General features: G+C 39.7%; 1 protein-coding gene across 1 annotated transcript in view; it reads left to right on the top strand.

The window, feature by feature from the left end:
* The first annotated feature begins 5823 nt into the window (after positions 1-5823).
* NDFIP2 (Nedd4 family interacting protein 2) overlaps positions 5824-24829 on the top strand; it is a 58535-nt gene continuing 39529 nt past the window's right edge. Inside the window, exon 1 of the mRNA XM_081082980.1 lies at positions 5824-6231. Within this exon, the coding sequence (XP_080939106.1) occupies positions 5944-6231 (288 nt within the window). The 5' untranslated portion in view covers positions 5824-5943. The remainder of the gene's footprint in view (positions 6232-24829) is intronic.

The raw sequence follows: 24829 nt of genomic DNA, 5'->3' as shown, positions 1-24829 counted from the left end.
TTACATGGAGGTGGGGGAAAATAAGTCAGGGAATGGATTATAGGATCACAATTACTACATACCAACAAAAATGAACTAACTACAGCTACACTCAACACCACCAATAAATCTTACAAACATAAACAAAAGAATCATACTCAAAAATATACATGTAATATAATTCCATGTATACCGAGTCAAAACTATAAATTAGTCAAAACTAATTTATGGTCCTGGCCAGGGTGGCTCAGTTGGTTGGAATGCCATCCCATACACCAAAGGTTTCAGGTTTAAATCTCAGGCAGGGCACATATTCAGGTTGTGGGTTCTATCCCTGGTCAGGGCTCATATGGCAGGCAACCGATGGATGTTTCTCTTTCTGTCTTTGTCTCTTTCTCCCTTCCCTGGTCATCTGAGTAGTCATTTTTCAGGCATACAGCTTCTTAAGTAGAAGATTGATCTTTATCTTAAGCAAGCTCTGCCCTTTTTTTTTTTTTTTTTTGGTGCATTTAGTGTAACACTTCTTTTAATATGCCCTTTTTCAGACCCCTCAGAAGCAAAACCGCCTAGTTTAACACCTTTGAAAGAATTAAAACTGCCCTTAAGAGAGCACATAATTTTGTTAACTATCTTGTAATCCAAGCTCCACCTTGCTTTCCCCCTATCTTCATGTAATCTTTCTTTCTTTCTTTTTGTTATTTAATTCAAAATGCATTAAAAAAGCTGCAAACTGCCATTCTGAGAAACATTTTCTCAGTCTGTTGAAGTCTTGCTCTCGGCCTATCCATTGTTTGGCTCAAATAAATTTTTATAAAAATTCTCTACAGGTTTGTCAGATGTTCTTACCTTAACACTGTTTATTGGACATTGATCTTATTACTACAGGGTTCTTTGTGACTGAGCTGTAAAGAATTTCATCCTAGCCCTGGCTGGGTGACTCAGTTGGTTGGTGTGTTGAACTGTACACCAAAAAGATTTCAGGTTCAATTCTGGTTGGGGCGAGTAAGAGAGGCAACTAATTGGTTTTTTTCCTCTTAAATAGATCTCTCTCTCTCTCTCTCTCTCTCTCTCTCTCTCTCTCTCTCTCAATTCCCCTTCTCTCTCTAAAAAAAAAAAAAGTCAATAAAAACATGCAGGCCTCCCCTGACCTTGTCAAGTTTAGTGTGCAGCCCCTTTTTCTATTCACAACCCTCAAAAGAGCACATAACCTTGTTAACTATCCTGTAATCCAATCCCCTACCTTTTTTCTTCCACTTTAATGTAATTTTCCTTAACTTCCTCCTTAATTTCAAACGAATAAAAGAAACTGCAAAACTGTCCTTCTCTGATGCATTTGAGATCTTGTTTCCAGTCAATTATCATTGGTTTGAGTCAAGTAAACTCCTAAATTCTTTACAGTTTTGGACATTGCTTACAGCAACAATATTGTTTAACAAATTAGGCCTGATTCCTGTTATGGGGAAAAAAGATAGCAAATGATCATCAACATGTTAAGAAAGCCTTGACAGTATAGGAGATATTTTTCTCTCCCAGTATTTTATACACACAGCCACACCCACATGCATATGTGTTTCCTTACCTGATGAACACACACTAGTTAGTCAAGAGAAACCTGTTATAATAGGCAATATACTCAGTGCCAGCCCTGCCCTTCTGTGACAGAAAAAAGGAGACATAACACCATACAATGTTCTGCTTTAGAACAGTCAAAGGGCCTGCTCTCCCTCCTGGAGCACTCCCGTGCCTTTTCCTCTCTATTTCCCCAACAGGCGTGCATCTCATAAACTCAAAGGGACCCCACCTGGGGAGCAATGGGCAGGGGCAGCTCATCTCAGGCTAATCCCCTGAACCTGTCCCTAGGGCTCCCTTTTCTCTGATTCTACCCACCTAGTCTCTCTCCTGTTGCTTCTCCTATCCTAGGCCTTTCCTCGTTTCACTGTCCCCAGGTTTAATAAATGTACTTTCAAATTAAAAAACAAACAAATCAATGAAAATAGCCTTCTGTACTCAAGGTAAAGCAAAGCCATTTCAATAACTAATGATTTAGCACAGTTTAAAATATGTAGTCCCTAAAGCAAAATAGCTATTGATTTGCTCACATTTATTACTCATGACCAAAAAAGGGAACAATTAAAATGTAAATAAAAACGTTGAGATGTGGTTTTTAAGAATCTAAGTATTTATTAATTGTTGCCTGGTGATGCCCCTCTATATAAATGTACCTATAAAATATAAAGCCTGGCCAATGTGACTCAGTGGCTAGAGCATTAGCCTACACACCGAAGGGTCTTGGGTTTGATTCCTGGTCAAGGGCACATACATACCTGTGTTGCAGGTTCTATCCCTGGTTGGGCATATGGTGGTGTGTGCAACCAATAGGTGTGTTCTCTCTCTCTCTCTCTGCCCCCCCCCCCCCGCCTTCCACTCTCTCTAAAAATCAATGGAAAAAATATCCTCAGGTGAGGATTAACTATATATATATATATAACTTATTTTCTTTCCCATCACCATTTACCCTCCCATACCCTCTTCCACCTCCACAATCACCACACTGTTGTCTGTAAACATGAGCTCTTTCTCTTTTTTTCTCAATCTCCCTCCTCCCGCCCCGCTTCCCACCCCAGGTGGTGAAGATATCTTGCAGGTATGATACATAATGTCACATAAGAAAATAGCAACAGTGGAAGATATTGAGGGTTTTTCTGAAGATGTGAAAGAACAGTTGTAGTTATTTAACACAATTTTTATAATATTAACAGTGTTCTATCACTTTACATCTTGGTACTTGTCTAGATTGGATTCTCTAGGAAGCAGATGCTGATAAAAAGTGAATTTGAGATATTTATTGGGAAGTTAACATTTGGGAAACTAAAAAGGTTTGGGCAGGAAAAATTGTCACAATATACTGCAGAGCTGACAAAGTCTCTGCCAGTTCAGCAGGGAGATCTGAAGAAAAGATTGGCCCTTACAAAGGTCCAGTGTCAGGCTAGGCCTATACCGCCACCTGTTCAGTCAACGGCCCAGTGCCACCCTGAAAATAACATGACCGCTATTGACAGCTAAAGGAAACCCCTACAAAACAGCTGGAGTTCCTTGTTCATCACACTCCTTGCTGCTGGACAGAGCGCTTTCTTGACAGGGAATCCAGGCTGCTTACCTCCGTATCTACCCCAGGACTGTAGGATGGCATGAATAACATTTTGGTGGCTGTGTATTTGGAGATGAAAATTAATTAGGCTAGAATAAGAACTGTTAGCGAAGTGCACTAGAATTCTAAAATTCCACCTGGGTAATTTATAGTGGTACATGACCATCAATTCCTTAGGTAACTAGAGTGGTCACCACCACTAGATTAGGGATTTAAAATATTGGATATTGCTTAAGACCTCTAAAATGATAACAATATTGTTATTCCCATTTCATCCCAAATAAGTTGCTCCCAGTGGGACAACTCAGGGCTTGTGCTTGTGATGGCTCATAACAGGTCAAACTGCCTCAGTTGCGAAATGGGCAAAGTGAGCTCAGAATGGCTCTTGGAGGATGATGAGAATCATTTATTTCATAAAAACCAAGAAGAATTTAAGAAAGCCAGATGGGTTCTTTTTGATGCATCACTATTTTTATTTGCGTGTTCTGTGCAAGTTTCACAGTAGTGATGGACAGAAAAACAAGGGTTTTTGTGGGGGAGGCCAACAGGGGGGAGGGCATGCATTATAGCATAGTGCTCAACATAGGGATGGTTCTGGAGTGTCAGCAATTACTAGTGATTGGGCTTTGGACAGATTTCTGAACCCTCAGTGCCTCAGTTTCCTGATTTGTTAGACAAGGACTGCAATTGTGCCGACATCATGGAGTTGTTATGAGGATGAAATAATGTAACACATGTAATCCCTGGCTGGGGAAGGGCTCAATACCTGTTAGCTATTATTCTACTTCTCTTTCTCCTTCCTCTTCCTTCTCCAATGGGGGGTAAAATGCTTTCCAGTTGAATTTTGTCACCTGCTCTCAAGATTAGCAAAACGTTCACAAAACTTGGGAGGAGGGTAAAATTGAGAGAGTCCATAAGTCTGACAGAATTCAGCATGTCTGCTTTGGGCCATGTCTTTGTTTTTCACCACTATGTTCTCAGTACCGTTCTGTGTGCGGAGCTAGGTGTAAAAAAATGGCTGCTACCCTGAGCAGCAGTCTATTTGAAAAACAAATGGACATATAAATGATTAATGAAAATGAAAGTACACATAAAAGTAAGTTCTAAATGTACTGTATAGAGACCATAAGCAATGCAGGAATCTAGTTTCATTTTGCTGAAATTGGCTGGTGTGGATTTTTTCCCCCCAAAATTACATACGATCTTTTTTATTTTTCTTAATATATTTTTTTATCAGTGTCTATTGTTTTGATCATTGAAAGGTGATACCATTTGGGGTGAAATTGTGAGGGTGAGCTCTTGTACAGTAATACAAGGAAATGCCATATGTTTATCTTAGAATTTAAAATACATTAAGCTAGCTCAAAAGAAAGCAAGCTTAAATTTAAATATGATATCATTATATCTTAATTTTGTTAGCTTATTAATGCTCTCAACCACCAGATGTGTTAAGATGGCAAACATAGGAAGAACTGATGAATGCTTTGAAAAAAGACTACCAGGAAGGCTTAGATTTTTTTAGTTGTTGATTTCTCAATAAGTTTGTCTTTAATGTATTTTTACTATTTTACCTAGCCAATCAGGCTCATCCACTGGCCTTCTTCATTCCAGGAATCCCTTTTGGTCATTCAGTAGTTAAAGTAAAAAAGGTAGCTGGGCCAGATCATGTAGGATCACAGTTTTCAGACTATAGAAAGCAGGTCTTTGGGTTAAAAGATACTTTACATTGCCCATCATACTCTTCTCCTCCATGGGTAAACATGCTCTGTGCCGTGTGGGAGATACATACACACACACAGAGTAGGTATGGATGAAAAAAAAAAGGGGGTTCTGTGGAAAGTAACCTCATAGGACGATCTGATCTAAATTCCTAACTGGGCAGGTTATGTGGGGTAGTCATGCCCTAGACATATAATTTTAGTGAAAGGTTTTAAGCCAGCCCTGTCCATTGTTCTTATGCATCTAGGTTAACACACCTGTTAAATACTCTTCAGCCCTAGCCGGTTTGGCTCAGTGGATAGAGCGTAGGCCTGCAGACTGAAAGGTTCCAGGTTCGATTCAGGTCAAGGGCATGTACCTCGGTTGGGGGCACATCCCCAGTAGGGGGTGTGCAGGAGACAGCTGATCGGTTTCTCTTTCACTGATGTTTCAAACTTTCTATCCCTCTCCCTTCCTCCTTGTAAAAAAATCAGTAAAATATATATTTAAAAAAAAAATCCTAGCCCTAACCGGTTTGGCTCAGTGGGATAGAGTGTCAGCCTGCGGACTGAAAGGTCCCAGGTTCAAGTTCCCAGGTTCGATTCCGGTCAAGGGCATGTACCCTGGTTACAGGCGCATCCCCAGTAGGAGGTGTGCAGGAGGCAGCTGATCGATGTTTCTCTCTCATTGATGTTTCTAACTCTCTATCCCTCTTCTTTCCTCTCTGAAAAAAAAAAAATCAATAAAATATATTTTTAAAAAAAATCAAAAAAAAATCCTAGAGATGGACCTGCCTGCACGCTCCTCGGCTGGGTGAGTAATGAGAGGAAGTGCTGGTAAACGCGAGGCATGTCCTCAGGTGTCCTAGGAACGCGCTCCCTCCCTCCTCGCCGTCTGCTTCTGCGTGGCGTGACAGTGCACCAGCCCGCGCCAAGAGACCAATCCAGGACGGCGACACCTTCCCCCGCTCGCCCCACCCGCCCCTTTCGCCATCGCCCACTCGGGGCAGGCTGACAACCTAGACAGCGCCCGGGCTTGTCTGACTGTTCCATCTCCTCCCACCCGGCCAACGCCCCCGCCGCTCGCGCGCGGCCGGGCTGCCGCAGTCCCCAGCGAGCATGCGCGACCGGCCGAGCATGCTCAGTAGCGCGCGCGGCGCCCGGGAGCCTCGCCGAGCGGCTGCTGACGCGGAGGTCTCTGCGGCTGCGGTGGCAGCGACAGGAAGTGAGGCGGACCGACCGGGTGACCGCGACGGCGGAGGCCGAGGCGGAAGGGCCCCTGCGGCGACGTCGTCTACCGGGTGGGCCGAGGGGGCTGAGCACTTAGGGGACTCGCCGGCTCCGAAGCCGGATCCCGAACCGGGCAGGATGGATCATCACCAGCTCGGGACTGGCCGCTACCAGGTGGTGAGTTCCTGGCCGCCGCCCCCGCCCCCGCCCGGCCTGCGGCGCCGCCGGTGGCCCGGGGACTGTCTCCCGCCGCGGCCGCCGGAGTCCCCTCCCTCGGGTTATTCCCGGAGGGGACGTGCTGGCTTTTCCCCTTTCCTCTCCTGGCCGGACTTGCTTCTTTCGCGTCTCCCGTGGAGCCTGTCTCTGCCCTCCTTGGAGACCCTGCCCTCCGGACTCGGCTCCTTGCGTAGCTCCCCGCCCCGCGCCCCCACCCTCTGCGCCGCTGTCAACATCCCCTCCATTTGAACATGTCTCTCAGATATGTTTTCTCGCTTCCTCGATCATTTCCTCATTTCCTGACCCAGCCATTTGGGAGCCTTTCCCCTGGATTGTCTGCTGGGATGGCACTGAGCTCACGTACCTGCTGGGAAGGTGATCGGCGTCACAAGTGGAAGTGGGGGCGGAGCGGGGAGGGGGGGGCGTCAGCATTCCGGGGCGCGGCCCGATGGGCACCTGCCAAAACATGGTGGGTTTAAACACGGTGCAGCTGGCGAGCAGTGGTGATGCGGCTCTGGTCTCCGAGCTCTCGTTAACCTTGTCATTTTGTCCTTTTTCATATTGCTGGTATTAAAAGTGACTGTGTTCTTTTTTTTTTCTTCTATCCCCGTATCATGTATGTATGTATGTGTTTGCCGGTGGGGAAACAGGGAGTTTTACTAGAAAAATGCTAATCTTGTTAGAAAACACATTTTTCATTCCGTACATGGTTTTCCAGTTGAACCTTATAAACCTTTGTGTGTTGAAATGAGTGAAAAGTGTTCCATTTTCAGTGTCATGTTGTTGAATATAGTTTTCCCTTTAGTATTCTGGTAGTATCATTGGAGATTCTTTTTTTAAAAAAATATATTTTATTGATTTTTTACAGAGAGGAAGGGAGAGGGATAGAGAGTTAGAAACATGGATGAGAGAGAAACATCGGTCAGCTGCCTCCTGCACACCCCCTACTGGGGATGTGCCCGCCACCAAGGTACATGCCCTTGACCGGAATCGAACCTGGGACCCTTGAGTCCACAGGCCAGCGCTCTGTCCACTGAGCCAAACTAGTCAGGGCTCGTTGGAGATTCTTATTGTGAACCCTCTTTAAAAAATTGACCTAGCAATAGTTGGCTATTTTGTTGCAGCTAAGTAGCATGTTATTCCGTAAACTTTGATATAGTAATTTATTTCGTTAAACCTATTTTACTGAGAATGGAGAAAAACATTAATATGCTTATGGTGCAATTAAATAGTACTCTGTGACATTTTACAAATGTATATATGTTAGTGGAGATTTCACCTTTCAAATCTATTTGCACATGTGAAAGTTAGTTGTGAACTTGGAATTTCAATTAAGTGCATTTTGAGAAAAATGAAGGCTACTGGAAGATGAAATCCCAGAGTATGTAAGTTTGCATTTTTCTAAGATAAAAGCTCATGATACTTCCATTTCATCTGGTTTACATCTTGTAAAACCTCTAAATGATCCATATTCTGAATTCTTTGGGAATTTATCTTTTTTTTTTTTTTAGGACAGTTTGGAAAATATTGCTGCCAACATGTAAGGCATTTTTCAAGTTGTCAGTGTATATGGGTTTGGTGGTTTTATTTTTTTTAAAGGCATTCTTATTTTTGCAGACATTAACAAAAATAAAATGCAGTAGGTAAATAATGAGTACTATTGCCAGTGGGACTTCTGTTTTTTTTTTGTTGTTGTTGTTTTTTTTTTTTTTGTCATCTTGTTTCTTTCCTGTTCCTATTTGCTTTCCTTAATGGCATTAGCTGATTTGAATTCTTTCTCTTTGGGGATTTTGCCTATCAGAATTAACCATGTTCTCATGCAGAAGTCACTACTCAAAACATTTTTAACTGATGTAGCTGTGCCTTAAACTAATTTATTATATTGTCACATTTGCTTTCAGTGGTTACAACTAGTTAAAACTTAACTATTAGTTTTTAAAAGTTTCTAACACCAAAGTATTGAAATTTGCTCTTTCAGTTTTAAGGCTTTTGTTCCCTCTACACCATCTTTCAAAATAAGTGGACAATATCATGTTTTATTGTGTGTGTTTGGTTTTGTTTTCAAACTGGAGATATGTCCTACATAGACTTTGAATGGGTGGAGGCATTCCCTTAGAGTAGAGGGCAAAAATCAGTTCTAAAGATACTAGTCACTTTAAGAAGATAGGGCATCTGCTTGTTTTCCTTGAAAGTGTTGAGAATCTTAGCATAGTTTAAATTTGGATTTTAATTCCTGTTACTACATAGTAATTTCATCTGGTTTTGTTAAAAACTGCCTGATCAGTAACTGTAAATAGGTGTATGCCAGAGAAGCAGCGGACTTGGTTTCCAGTAGGCTGTTATCTAGGGACCAATCTGCAGTTGTGGCTCATACGGTGAACACAACTTGTGTGGCTGCCTTTAGCTCAGTTTTTTTTTTTAATAAACTCTGGAAAGATTAATAAACTTGAGTAATAAACAATTTAAGTTGTAAAGTTGGAGACAGGCAAGCATGCTTAGGAGTGAGGTATTTGGCATTCCATATTGGAGGGTTAGCATAGATGCGCAGGACTATCAAAATGACTTACGACCATTAACCAATGCACAAGTTTTATGTGGAAACTTTTTCCCATGGTCTCTTCCCTTCCAATGTTAAATGGGTCTGAATTTTGTTAAGTGAAGCAGTGGATAACAGTGTAGAGCTACAAAAAGCCTTGATTGTTATCTGTCTAATTTCAGAAAAAGTCAGGTATGATAGGTAGTTTCATTGTGTTATGGGAAATTCAGTTTTGTATAGTAGGAAATGAGCAATGTTGCCAAACTATGAAGTAGTTGACATGGCTTGAAGCTGTTAGGCCACATTCTACTTTGATGTTCTGTATTTTAAAGGATTATGGGCCTGTAACAAGCTAACTGCTAAGATTTCAAAGGTATTCTGTGTCAAAGTTAAATTGGCACTGTATATTGTAGCAGCAGTTTCCCAAACTGTATTTCAGAATGATGAAATAGTCTTAGAAGATTTGTAACATATGTTAACATAATAAAACATACATTTGCATTTTAAAACCATGAGAAATTCTGAAGTATGATGGTTTGGATTTGTTTAACCTAGCCTAAACCTTGGCCACAGATTTTTGAAAGAAAATTTTAAGATTATATTAGCGCCAGCACCGGTTTGGCTCAGTGGATAGAGCGTCAGCCTGAGGACTGAAGGGTCCCGGGTTCGATTCCGGTCAAGGGCATGTACCTTGGTTGCGGGCACATCCCCAGTGGGACATGTGCAGGAGGTAGCTGGTTGATGTTTCTCTCTCATCGATGTTTCTAACTCTCTGTCCCTCTCCCTTCCTCTCTGTAAAAAATCAATAAAATATATTAAAAAAAAAAAGATTATATTAGCATTTCCAAAATGTTAGTTTTCTATGAACATAATGAAGTGTTCATATTATAAAGATACTTTGCTCTTTTATCTGGAGAATTAGTTACCCTTGATAAATCAGCTGGGAAGGAGTTTGACTATTAATGGTTAAAAAAATGTGTTAAAGTCATCGGGGCTTATATTTAGGATGTGTTTTTTACAATTTGTGAACCCTTGGCTTCATTAGGATTATTATGAGTTATATAATATAATATACTTATTATATATAGTATATATTATATATACTATATGTCTACACTATATACATAGTATAGAGACTGGTACATGAAAAATAAATATTACAAATAATGTCAAGTAAATAAACTATAAAATATTAAAAATATTTTGGAGAAACCAATATGGCAGCATAGGTAAACACCGGAAATCGCTACTTCGCACAACCACTTCAAAAATACAACTAAAAGACAAAATGGACATCACCCAGAACCACAGGAAGGCTGGCTGAGTGGAAATTCTACAACTAGAAGGAAAGAGAAAAGCACACTGAGACTCAGAGGAGGTCCAGAAGTAAAGTGCAGAGGTACGGAGGCACACGTGGAAAGGGCTGGCAACTGAGGACGCTGTTGTCTTTTTCAATTGGGAGGGAGACACAAGCTCCCGACTGCTCTGAACTCCAGTTCTGGGCGAGTCTCTGGGTACATACGGGGAGAAACTGGACTGTCTGGCATAGGTTGGAACTCGAGGGCGGCTTTCTCTCAGAGGTGCTTGCAGCGATTACCGCGGGACACTGAGACCCAGGGCCTCTTAGGGCAGGGCTGAGGATCAACCATAGCGGTTTGCTCTGCCCTGTTGATTCCCTGAGACCCCGCCCCACCCAGATTGTTCGCAGAGGCTTTTGCATATGAATGGCCTGGCCCTGTGCAATCTAAAATTACCTAACAAACTGCAGCTGGGCCAGACAGACCCAGAACATCCAAAAGAAGGCCCATGTCCCCAAGCAGCTTGCATTGCTTCACAGCTGGGCCTCACCTGGGCACCTCAAAACCCCAAACAAAGAAGAGGAATCTGCAGATCTCTCCATAGCTCCTGCTGGGTAGCCTCAGGCAGAGGCTAAATTAGCACCTCGTTAGACATCCAAGAGCCAGTGTACCCAGTGATCAGAGTGGGACCATCCAGATTACACCTGGGTAACCCAAACGACTTCCAAAATATAGAGAAGGTATTAGCAAACTAAGTTCCAACTTTTGTTTCTGTAAATAAAGTTTTACACAGCCATACCCACTCATTTACAATGGCAGGAATGAGTATTTGAGCCAGAGTCCACCAAGCCAAATCTATATTTGTTATTCTGCCCCTTACAGAAAAAGTTTACTGATTCCCCCATATAGACCATTACTGTCATCTGGAACGTTCCCTCATGACCCCTCCCTTTCAATTTCTACCCCTCACATGATCTTTATTCTGTTCCTCCCCACCCTCACACTTCAAATTAGTGTATATCAGTAGCTTATCTCTTTTTATTGCTGAATAGTACTGTATTTTATTTTATAAGTTGTATAACTATACTACAATTTGTTTATCCATTGCTCTGTTGATAGACAGTTGGATTGTTTCATGTTTTTGGCTATTTTGGATAAAACTGTTAGGAATATTCTTATTCAAATTTTTTGTGGACATGTTTTTTTATTTATTTCTCTTGGGTAGAATTACTGGGCAATAGGGTAAGTGTATATTTAATTTTATGAGAAACCACTAGACTCTTCCCCAAAGTAGTATCATTTTCACTTCCACCAATACTGAATGAAAGTTTTGGTTGCTTTACCACCTTTCCAAAATTTTGATATAGTCAGTATTTTTAATTTTAGCCATTCTGTTAGGTTTACTGGATTTTTGAGGTATAAATTTCTGTTCTAAACATAAATATCCCTTGAATTGACCTTCCTATATTGTACAGTGCCATATCTTTTTTTTTTGTACAGTGCCATATCTTAGCAGTTCTTGTCTCCACCCCCCCCCCACCCTTAATTTTTATGCACTAACTGATGGAGTCCAGCAGAACATCCTTATTCTTAAACCATAATGTATTCTCTCTTACATTCCTGTTGGGGTTTTTCCTGTTTATTTCTCATTTAAAGTTCTGTTCCACACCCTTCTAGGTTGTTTGCCTCAAAAAATCCTATTCTTTAATGCAAAAACTCCTACGAAACTGTAATTGGTAGAGGGAGGCATCTGTCATCAATGTCAAGGTAGAGGAAAAATTGAGAATCACCATATTAGAGAACTTGTTATCCTGAATTATCTTTTTTGGTGTGTCTTTCTACTTCTAAACTGGTGTTCTTTCTCACAGGTGTTACAGAGGTCTGTGAATATCTGATTTTTATTTCATCTTTAAAATAGGTTTAAAAAACTGTAGTTGAGGAAATTCACACTCCAGACGTGTTTTATACTAAGCTTCCAAAGTTTGAAGACTAGTATTGTGTTAACTTGTGTTGCCAGGGTAATTTGTTTTGGAGTGGACCCCAGATTAAAGTTTCTCTGGCTATTTCTGTGTGTGTAGTGGTATTAACTGAAAGTATGTCATTGAGTTCAGCTCATTAAAAAAAATTATATGGATGAATATACTACATCAGTTCATGCGAATGATGCTGAATCAAATGCTAGGCATTACTTAGGCATATTTGAGCAGTACAAGATGTAGTAATGGTATAATATTTGTGTACTAACAAGTAAATACATTGGCATTATATCATGAAAATACAACATTATAGATAGTTTATATGCTTATTTTATGTTTTGAGTGCCTCTTGTCAGATTTATGCATAAGTAAGGTTTTAGATATCATTAAACTATGGCGCAAAGGTCCTTTGACTAATTTGTTCACTTCATATATAATAATTTATAAAGTATCTCTGTATGACAAGTTCTAGGTACTGGTGAACAAGACAGTTAAGTTCTTGTCTCATGTCACATACTTTGGTGGAGGAGAAGTAGATAAGTGATTTAAAGAAAATGAAGCAGGTTGATGGAATAAATAATATATTTTATCAATACTAGTGTAGAAGTAATAGAACAATAATGACTTTGCATTATGTCAGGAATATGCTGAGAACTCTACTAAATGCTTTAGACATATGAGCACATTTAATCTTAAGTTTAAATAACTATGGAATACACTCTGCTTACATGTATTAAATGTAAATTTACTGACAAGACATTGTATTAAGACTAGACTATCTACCATGTGATTGTCAGTCATCCTATGTCTCTGTTTTCATGCCATGTTGTTATGGTTTCTTCAAAAGTTTGATCACTTAGCTGAAATTAATGTGTGGGGAAAATTCTTGTTAAAGACGTTCCAAGTGCAAGTTGGGAAATGTTGCAGTACTCTTAAGACTTACTATCAGATTATTTCAAGGTTTTGACTTGCTTGCTTTTAGGATTTGTTTGAACATGAATAATTAACATTTGAAAGTTTAGAAATGTGCTCTGGTTTAGATTGTCTATGATGTTTCTCCAGAATTGCCCATTACACCATGTAAAGAAATTGTGCTGTTTGGCAGAGGCTTTGAGACTAAGGAAATAAGCTGAATGGCTTTATCCCATTACTAATTTTGAGGCTCTAAAGACTTGTAGCCTGTTGGATGTTGGACAGAAGAAATCCAATAGTGTTTTTATAGGACAAATGTTTTTATAGACTATTTGTTCTCACTTGGGTGGGACTTACATTTATTTCAGCATGACTTTTTTTTGTGGTTTCCTCAAAATGGAGAGGGATATGAAATATTACTTGAGACCCTTTTAAGTTTTCGTTTGTAACCTTTAGAGAACAAATGAGCCTCTGCTTAGCTCATCACTGCTTGATTTGTTATTGTACTGCACATGAGCTATACATACTTTTTTTAGTTAATTTTTTTAGAGGAGGAGGAAGGGTGAGAGAGAAACATTGATGTCAGAGCAAAACATTGACTGACTGCCTCCTGCACCCATCCTGCCAGAGATCGAGCCCCCAAAACCCAGGCATGTGCCCTGACCAGAATAGAACCTGGAACCTTTTGTTGCACTGGATGATGCCCAACCACCTGAGCCACACCAGGCAGGGTGCTATAAATATTTTTATTTTTCTTTTGAACTATAATACTTTTTGTTCTCTTGTCTAATCCTTCTCCATCCACCACTTCAAACCATGGTCTCTCTTGCCTTCTGGCTTTTGAACATAGTATTCCCATTTTCTCATTTCTCCAGGACTAATATCTATTCTTTATTTAGGTCTGTTTAGATGTTCTTTTCCTCTCCTGCCTCTCAACAGGAGTATTCTGGTAGTATCATTGGAGATTCTTTTTAAAAAAATATATATTTTATTGATTTTTTACAGAGAGGAAGGGAGAGAGATAGAGAGTTAGAAATATCGATAAGAGAGAAACATCGATCAGCTGCCTCCTGCACATCTCCTACTGGGGATGTGCCCGCAACCCAGGTATATGCCCTTGACCGGAATCGAACCTGGGACCTTTCAGCCCGCAGGCCGACGCTCTATCCACTGAGCCAAACCGGTTTCGGCTGTTCGTTTGTTTTTTTGATGGGGGGCGGTTTATTCCTTCTCTGTCTACTTATATTCTATGAGTTATGCTTGTGTGTTTTTGACTTACTCATCAGTGGGCCTCAGTGTTGTGTCATTTCTAGGTGAGCCAGCCTTTTCATTGGGGGCCTCCCAAATGTCAGTGTTTGCAGTTTAGTTAGGAAGCTATGGCAGTAAGTTTAGGTAAGAGATAATGGGGCTTGGATTAGAGTAGTAGCATTTAAGAGTAGTAGATGAGTAGATTCATAGGTGTGTGTATAGTGTACCCATAGTATTGGAAGTAGTCATAAAGGTAATCTTGTGCCAGGGTAGATTACTGCCTATAAATTTTTATTGGAGGCATCTTAAAATAGAAAGAGCCTGAATTTAGTGACAGTAAAACCTGAATTTGAATCTTTCTTTGCCCCTAATTAGGTCAATTCAATTATTTAAAGTTTGTTCCATCTTACCTCAAAGGGTTGTTCTAGGAACTAAAGTAGATGATATGTATAAAGTGCTATTATTTATTTATTTATAATATATTTTTATTGATTTTAGAGAGTAAGGGAGAGGAAGAGAGAGATAGAAACATCAATGATGAGAGAAAATCATTGATCGGTTGCCTCCTGCACACCCCACACTGGGGATCGAGCCCACAACCGGGGCATGTGCCCTTGACAGGAGTCGAACCCAGGACCCTTCAGTCCGCAGGCTAACGCTCTAGCCACTGAGCCAAACCAGCCAGGGCTATAAAGTGCTTTTTAAAAAAACAACTACTAACATTTATTGGGCTTTTACTATGTCAGGCATTATTCTGAATATGTATAGGTGTTCATTTTTGTACTCTACATAAACCATGTGATAAAATAGACCCCACTTTGTTGATGATACTAGTAAAAATGCGTAAGTTCTGGAGCTTAGGTGGAATATAGAAAAGTTTATTCCAGCACCTCTGTACTTAACCAGCATGCTTCTTATTCTTAGCTCCATTTTAGTGGTTGAATAGTAGTCTCAGAAATAGTTGTTCCAGTATTTTTATTTTTCTGTACACAACATTTTCCTACACAGTGCCTTTTTTTTAATGCACGGTGCTTTTTTCATTGACCTTGTTAAAAGCAAAATTAATATATAGCACAATACTTTCAAGTCTTTATCAGTGTTTTAATTATGCTAACTAAAGGATTCTCTTTAAAGCAGAATTGTCTTTCAAAATGTAAAGTTAAAATTTAGATTACCAGGGTTTTTTCTCCTCCAAAACTACTTGGTAAATTTGTTTTATTATGTGTGCTAACAATTGGAATTTGAGTACTAAAGAAAACTACTCATCTTCTCTCTGGTTCCTTTAAAGGCACAAGTTATATTTTTTGTCTTGTGCATCTGTACTTCTAGTGCAAATCAATGCAGTAATGGAATTCACGTGTTAACTTTTACTGGAAAATGACAGTCATGTTAAGTTTTGTGGAAAACCTTGGTGTAACAGTGTTTTTGTATTGACTAGTACTTTTAGAAATGTGGCATTATAGTGATCGTTGTAATATGAGAATAAGTATTATTTATACAGGAATAAAGAAATATATAAATATTTATATAAGAATAAATATGTTTATTTAAAGTTAGCACATGTTTGCTAACTTTTTGAGAGAGAATGTGTATATGTGTGTGTATATATTTGGCTTTTGCTATTATGAAATTATTCAGATTATGTGTATATTTTTATCAGCCAACTTTTGAGGGTTTGTTTTGGCATATAATACTTTGGTGGATGAGCCCTTTAACTGTTGCCTGCAATGGCCTCTTGGCATTTGCTATGCTTCCTGGATGAATCATCAACAACAACATGTCTTAGTAATTGATATTACTCAGTATTTAGTTTTGCTTGAGGATTCTGTTCTTAGCTTCTCTCTGTTTGCTGGGGAAGAATGAAACTTTCTCTGAAGAATGTTGGTGTTTCAGGCCTGGGTCTTGCTGGTCTTAGTCCCCAGTTTACCTATGATAGAATATGTACCCTTATATTTCCCCTTATTCCCCACGTTGCAGCCCTTGCCTCAGAGGTCCTAGTTGCTAGAAGCTGGAAGTTCTAGAGATTGATGGGCTTGGATTTTACCTATTTCTTGCACCCAATATAGTACCTAGAACATAATAGTAATTTTGTAAAGTTTGTTGAGTGACTGATTGATAACTGACTGACTGACTGAATGAATCACAGGAAGAAGGTGAAGTTGGAAGACCCAATCAGTTTTATGTAGCTAGGTGGTGGTAGATCTGTACCTTAAAATTTGATCTTCTAGCATCAAATATCTTCTTTTCTAGTTATTCATGTACCATCTACCTAATCATCTAAAGAATGAAATCAAATAAGACATTACACCATACTAATTTTTTAAATGACAAATGAATGCTTGTAATAGTAACTTTAACAATATTACATGGAGTTAGTTGTCTTATGCCCTTGCAAATGAAACCTATTACACAGCATTTACCTTCTATTCAGTCTGTGTATTAGAGGTAGCCTCCACAGTTCTGGATTCAGTTTTAGCTAAGACAAGATGGCAGAGGAAAATTAGGGTCCCTATAAAAAGAAGCAGAATGAATAGTGAAAGGAAAGAGGAGAAGCAGAAAGGAATAGTTCTCTGGAAGCTAAAGAAAAACCAGTTATAAACACTCAACTGTGTTGAATGTATTAAAGATTTTTGGAGTAAGGACTGAAAAAAAAAAGGTTTTTGGATTTAACAAGTAGAGGATCAATATTCTTAGCAAGACCTGTTTGAGTGAAAGCCAGTTGGTAATGCATTAGAGAGGAAATGAGCATTGGAAGTGCACAGAATGACGATAAATAGCTCCCCCCCCCCTTAGGGTATTTGTCACTGAAAGAAAGTGGGAGATATGGAAATAGTTTGGAAAACACTAGAGAAAGTTTATAATTTTAGCTGGGGGTAGGTTTTTTTCTTTTTTAAGTAAGACATGAATAGAATGTATGTGTGGGTAGAAAGAAGTTAGTGGAGAAAAGGAAAGATGTTATTTAAAGGAAAAACAATCTTTTAGGAGGTAGGATCTTCTCTATACAGCTGTCTGGCATTTCAGAGCAAAGAATATAAGTTAGGATGGATGCCATAATGATAAATTTAGAGATGCAGAGGGAGATAAGTTGGAGGAATTTTTGCTTGAAAACCTGTTTTCCTCTGTGAAGTAGGAAGCAAAGATTTTGACTGAGAGTTCCATGGTTGGAAGTGGGGAATAGGAGAGTAGTGTAGCTGAAACACCTGCCATAGTGATGACTGGTTCTGACATCCCTGCTAGGATCAGAAACCAAATTTGTACTGGCACCTTTCTACACAGTTATGTGATGTGTTTTTATCTTTGACAAGGAAACAGTAGACAGAATGTCCCAGATTGGGTTTCAGTGGGGTAGATGTGGCAGAAGATATGGAAACTAGGAAATTGAGGGTGAGTGTCATGCAAGTTTTTCACTGTATAGTCTAGACCAGTGGTCGCCAACCGGTGGTCTGTGGACCACTGGTGGTCCGTGAGGTCCGAAAGGTTGGCGACCGCTGGTCTAGATTATATAGGATAACCTGGAAAGTAACCAGGTGGCAGCAAATGGAAGGCCCAAAGAATAGATGTAAGTGGAAGCAAGGGAGTGAGGTAAAAGCCAGGAGGAAGTTGTGACCAGGAAGTAAAATGTATAAATCAGTTATTTTCTAGTAGAAGCAGTTCTAGATGAGGTCGTGGAAGAACTTATGTAGTTACTGGACCACTCAACTCTGGGTATTATTACTCTTCCTGTTTTATAGTTGAAGTGTTAAGTTGGTTTATCTTGTATTATAGTAGGATTTAAGGTAGAGGAGACAATATTGGGGGTATAGAGCTGGCTTGTCTTACTCCCTGGGGAATGTTTGGAACCTTATAAATACAATCAGGATGGGAAAGCATCTGGCAGGTTGTATAGATGTGTGAACTTGAGAGATTCTTGATCTAGAACTGGCAGTATTCAAGAAAATTTTCCTTCATCAAGGATTAACATTCTTCATTGAGAGGCCTTTGAGGAATGTAGTGCCATCATAGAAAACTAGATTTAGATTAAAAGTGGAAAAGTCATTTTGTAAAGTGACTGAAGGTATTAGAGGTTTTTAATGATATATAGGGCTTCTAAGCAATAGAGTGGAAATTGTTAGAAGCTGGATTATAGAGTCTTAAGTTAATCTTTCATTTTATACGATATATATTTTTTATTTTCTTATATCTTTTTGTTTTTTCTTTAACTTTTTCTTAAGACTAGAAGCTCAGCACACACAAAATAGTGTGCGAGTAGCTCACTTCTGCTTGCCTTAGCTGGCCGCCCCGCCCATCACTGCTCCTAGCTCACTGCCCTGCCCTCTGCTGCCGGTAGCTCTCCTCTGCGAGAGCCGCTGCTCCTGGGCAGGAGGGAGGGACTGAGAGGTGCTCCTGGTGGTCGTTATGGCATTATAGCCATGGGCCTTTTATAACATAGATAATTTTATTTATTTTTTTTTTATTTTTATTTTTTTTTAATTTTTTTATTGCTTAAGGTATTACAACATAGATAATTTTAGACTTATAGGTGGAGGGGCCGCCTCTGCTCCCGCATCCATGGCGGCGCCTCTTGGCGCCGCCAGCCTTCGGCCCTTGCAGATGCTGTGGCTTTGTCCGGATGGACATCTGGAAGACGTCCGGTCTAATTAGCTTATTACCCTTTTATTAGTATAGAAGATTATAGGTGTTAGCATTTTGCTGTATTTGTTTAAGGTGTTGAACTTTTATTTTTAATCCTCAATGATGAGAGAGAGAGAATCATTGATCACCCGTCTCCTGCACATCCCACACTGGGGATTGAGCCCACAACCCGGACATGTGTCCTGACGGGGAATTGAACCATGACTTCCTGTTTCATAGGTTGATGTTCATCCCCTGAGCCACAACAGGCTGGGCAGGAACTGTGCATTTAATGTGAAGTTTACTCTATTCCCTAAACTCTGCTGCTTTTTTCTGGGGGATACCAGTATGAATAAAGCATACTTTCTAAATTTCAGAAGCTTATGATCTGATTGGGAAGATAGAAACATTCCCAAATCTAATCAGAGTTTGCCAGGGTCCCTAAGCCTTCAGGACCTCATGAAGCACAATTTGCAACTTGTAGTTTCCTGGAAGAAAATGGTTGCAATGAGAATTTATTAACTCTTGTTTTCCATTCCTGTGCCTGAATAGTTGTTTTTAAAATCTCTTGAATGTTCAAATTCTGATTGGTGTTAAAGGGGCTTATTTCAAGTATGATGAAACCTATTTTGATATTTTTACTCTGAGATCTCAGTTCTTTATTATGAAATACTAGAGTCCCGGTGCACAAAAATTTGTGCACTGATGGGGGGTGTCCCTCAACCCTACCTGTGCCCTTTCACAGTCTGGGACCCCTCAGGAGATAACCACCTGCTGGCTTAGGCCCGCTCCCAGGGTGGCAGATGGCAGGCCTGATCCCCCAGTGCCTGCCCCGCCTCCCAGGGTTGCACATGGCAGGCCCGATCCTGGAGTTGGGGTGACGCCCTGGGTTGTGCACAGGGCAGGCCCGATCCCAGGGTTGGGGTGGGCGGCAGATGGCGCTGCCCTGCCCCACTTGCAGTATGCAAATTTAACGGCTGTCTTTGTTGGGGTAATTTGCATACTCTTCTGATTGGCTGATGGGTATAGCGAAGGTATGGTCAATTAGCATCTTTGTCTTTTATTAGTGTAGATAATTCTTAGCCAATTTTGCTTTTTAAACTTTATCCGTTACCACCTTTGCTGACTAATTTTGGTGCATGCAGGTCAGAAATGTTCTGAAGAATCTGTGAAAGTGTTCTTATTTAATTTGATTAAGGAAACAGAAGGGAATAAAACCTTTCATTACAGCCCTAACCAGTTTGGCTCAGTGGAGAGAGCGTCGGCCTGTGGACTGAAGGATCCCAGGTTTGATTCCAGTCAAGGGCATGTACCTTAGTTGCGGGCACATCCCCAGTAGGAAGTGTGCAGGAGGCAGCTGATCGATGTTTCTCTCTCATTGATGTTTCTAAACTCTCTATCCCTCTCCCTCCTCTCTGTAAAAAAATCAATAAAATATACATATATAAAAAAACACCTTTCATTACAACTCTCATTTATCATTATGTTAATCAATGCCTAGGTTAGATAGGATATGTTAGCTTGTAAAAACCAGAACATTGGACTATTTAAAAAAACTCTGGATTTTTAGTAGTTTTATAAATTAAAACATCACTAAAATTCCTTCTGCTTTTGAAAAGTGCATAAGAGCATTTTCTCCAGTGGGATTTCTAAATTATGGTCCCCAAGCCATTTATGGAAATTTTAAACACTGGAATGACTCTGTATTATTATTTGTGATAAACCATAATATGATGAAAGGCACATTTGTCTTGGAATTATTCATCTGTATTAATTTAAACAAATACTAAAAAGTGCTGTGGTGTTTCCTTAGCTGTGTTGAGGAAGGAAGAGAGGGTCTCATCTCTCTCCCAACTTTACTGTTGTTTTTTTTTTTGCCAGTCACCAATTCTCCCTCCATCATCCATTAGATATCCTCAAAGTAGATCATCTTAGCTTGTTTCATTCCCCATCTTTGACTCAGGCACCCTGCCCAGAGGGAGGGCCATGCTGGTTGGGAACCAGTTGCTGTGCCAAAGAAGTACATTATCCTGACTGATGTAGATAGTCAAGGCCTAGTCCTGGAGTCAAGTGGCTTCAGTCTCACCCAGATTACTGTTGTGAGGAGGAAAAAACTTTAATCTCAAGGTTCTTTTCCTGGTCTAATCAAATAAACATGAGATAAATTAACAGGAGAAAATAACCAAATTTAATTACATATATATGTATGGTAGCTCCGCATATATGAGGGAGTCAGAGAACCCACATACATGAGAGGTTTAGAGACAGAAAGGAAAATTGAAGGATATATGTCATTCTGAGCTAGGAATGAGGTATTGCACTTCAGAAGGTAATTGTAGGGAGAGCACATGTTCAGTAATTATTAGTTTGCCCTGTTATCTCCACAGGTAAAAAGTCATTTCTAGTGATAAGTCTTATCGTGGGCTAGGCTCCTAATTTAAATTCTTCTAGATAGTGAACACTCAGAATTTTCTTTTGGATCTGCAAGGTCTTGACAGCCGTTGGCTCAAAATAATTCTCATAGCACAGAGGCATATCTTGGGGTGGCTTCTTCTGAACACCTACACTGTGAATCTATAATGAAAGAGGGGTGGAAGGGAATTTTAGGAAAACAGTCACATATCTACCATAGATACCCTAATTGCTTAAGCCCACAGCATAGTCACTAATAAATATATCTGAACAAATTTTGCATTGTAGAGAGATGAAAACCCAAGTTAGTGGCCAGACTTTGAAAAATGCAATCTTTTTAAAAAATATATATTTTTTATTGATTTCAGAGAGGAAGGAGAGAGAAAGAGAGAGAAACATCAGTGATGAAGGAGAATCATTGATCAGCTGCCTCCTGCACGCCCCACACTGGGGATTGAACCTGCAACCCGGGCCTGTGACCTGACCAGAATCGAACCATGACCTCCTGGTTCATAGGTTGACGCTCAACTACTGAGCCACGCTGGCCAGGTGAAAAATGCAATCTTTTAAAAGTAAATTTAAAATGTGTTACATGTAAAACATATTTTAGTATAAAACCACAAAAGGTGAGGCAGAACAATTTCCTGTGATGAAATATATAGATGTTTATGGCGTATATATGGTCTCATGCTAAATTGATGTGAGCTAGATTGATAGGTTATGAGGAGACCTTAAGGAGGCTGGCAGGGAGAGCAGTGCCCTAAAGACAGTCTTAGATAAAAGTGTGACAAGGTGCCCACAACGCAAACTCAAATACTTCTCTCTCCTGCCTTTTTTTCTTTTGAGGACTGTGAGATCAGCAATCTTTGTTAAAATCATATTGATCTATTGATAAAGAGGCATAATTGTAGGGCAGATCTTCCTTTAGGGTCTAGCATATTTACATTGATGTTTTAGCATTTAAAAGGTATTTAACCAGAAATTGAATTCTTTTGAAAATAGAAATTTAAGATATTTACTCCATCTGTTTGGCTTTTTGTTCTTGGAGGTCTTTGGGATGTGAGTATATTCTTCCTCCTTACTAAGTAATAGTTGCTGTTAGAAATGTCAAATACTTGGGTTAACAAGGTTATTCTCTCTCAAGGCTTTTTATTTTATACTATTGTGACTGGTGACCTCTATTGTATTTTCTTTTAATTTTAACCAAGGCTGAATCCAAATACTTTGGAGCTTACTTTTATTTTCAGTGTTTAACAAGACATATATAACTTCCACTTTTGTAGAGCTCTCATTTTAGCTGGGAAAGGAGACTGTAAATGAATGAGTACATAAATAATTACTATTGTGATACATGCTCTGAGGAACATAGCCTTTAAGATTATATCAGAGAACTCTAACCTGCTTTTGGGAGATAAGAAAAGCTTTCCTGAGAACTTAATTTTAAGCTAATATCTGAACAATATGCAGAACTTAGCTAGGCAGTGTAGTTTGGGAAACAAAGAATTGAACATACACAGCCCAGAGCCTTTATGTAAGAAATGAATTAAATGAATGGATATACAGGTCTGAAGCTCAGAAAAACAGTTTAGTCTGGCAATATAAACTTGATCTATTTTTTAATCACTTTCTTGCCCCATTATCCCTCTATTTTTCTTAAAAAGCATATATTTTCTTCCCTAACTGGTTTGGCTCAGTGGATAGAGCATCAGCATGCAGATCAAAGAGTCCCAGGTTCAATTCCGGTCAAGGGCACGTACCTTGGCCTGGGGCTCATGCAGGAGGCAACCAATTGATGTGTTTCTCTCACATCAATGTTTCTGTCTTTCCCTCTCTCTTCCACTCTCCTTAAAAAAAGTCAATGGAAAAATATCCTCAGGTGAGAATTAACAACAACAACAACAACAAAAGCATATATTTTCTGATTTGAGTTCTTTAAGTATGTCTTTTTGTGTTTACAGTGACAGATTGTATCATTTTCAACAGAAATTGCATAGGCATATATATTAACCTGTGAGAGTTATTGTAATGATATTACGTAATATTTTATATTAGAGAAAGTTTTTTATCATAAAATATGGTGTCTACCATAACATTGTTGCATCTGAAACATGCCAAATCAGAAATTAGTGATTTCATTTTATTGCATTTTGGTTTTATTAAAAATTAAAAACTTCAAATTATGTTTAGGGTGAAAAATTCAAATAGAAAATGATGGACTATCTTTCCCCACCAGCCCCTCTTTGCTGTTTGTTGTGTATCCTTCCAGAAATTTTGATTACCCACCTATATAATAAAAGCCTAATATGCTAAGTGTCCAGTTGGCTGGTTGGCCGTTCAACCAATCAAAGCATAATATGCTAATGATATGCTAAGGCCTGTCAACCGCTCACTATGATGTGCACTGACCACCAGGGGGCAGATGCTCTGACCGGTAGGTTAGCTTGCTGCTAGAGTCCGGCCGATGGGGACTGAGCAAGATGGGCCAGACACACCCTGGAGCCCTCCTGCGGTCCCTCCCCTTTGGCCAACCTCCCACGTCCCTCCCTGGCCCTGATGGTGTACTGGTGGGGTCCCTTGGCCTGGCCTGTGCCCTCTTGCAATCTGGGACCCCTTGGGTGCTGTCGGAGAGGCAGTTTCGGCCCTATTCCACAGGCCAGGCCGAGGGACCCCACTGGTGCATGAATTCGTGCACCGGGTCTCTAGTATTTATTATATAAACAATATCTGATTATTTAAAAAATTCAATTATACTATATATATTACACTTTTCTTTCAGTTGACATCTTGAGCAGGTAAGAATGGCTAAAAAATGAAATAAAAACCCTTATTTGTTTAAAAGAAAACTTAGTTGTGTCTTGATAAAATATCTTGTTAACACTTGGTTTTGAACATTTTTTTTTATATTTATTCCCCCCCGCCCCCGTGCCTCCCCTCCTCCCGCGGCCTGCTCCCCGCTGCGCGCACACCCGAAAGGGCAGGGTAAACTTTTTTTTTTTTTGCAAATTTGTTCAGGTGATGGGGCATCTAGAACTCGTGGTGCTATCTGTGGAATACCATGACATGGTATTCTCTCATACTAACAAGAAAGGTTTTAACTAGCAGAAATATGCCTGTTTAATTTTATGAAAGTGGTTTACTCTTTTTTGACACCTTCACTGTTACTTGTTTTAGTTGATTTTGCTTAGCGTATATCTGTACTGTTATTTTCCTTCACTTGCTCATCTAACATTTTTTTCTCTTAGAAGTATGATTATAGATGACTAAATTAGGATTCTCCTGGGTACCCTGTAATGGGAAACATGGGAGATGGTTTGTGACACTGAGGAGAATGCTGCTAGTCAGGAGAGTGGTCATTTAGTGCCTACTTAGTATTGAGGTTGTATCTTTAGAAGCTTTACTTTTCTTTGTAATGCACAGTGATTGATCCATGGTAGACAGTGTTTACTGTGGGACTGAATTAATCTGAATCTGTAGTCAGACTGTTTTCTCTTCATAAATTCTTAACAGTTTGAACTTCATCTTTATTGTAAAGAAACTATAATTCTAAAGCTGTTAGAGACGGATTA

The sequence above is a fragment of the Myotis nattereri genome (genome assembly GCF_964212035.1).
Source record: "Myotis nattereri genome assembly, chromosome: 2".
Taxonomy (NCBI): Eukaryota; Metazoa; Chordata; class Mammalia; order Chiroptera; family Vespertilionidae; genus Myotis; species Myotis nattereri.
Note: the sequence above shows the minus strand (reverse complement) of the source record. Positions and strands in the feature narration are given on the sequence as shown.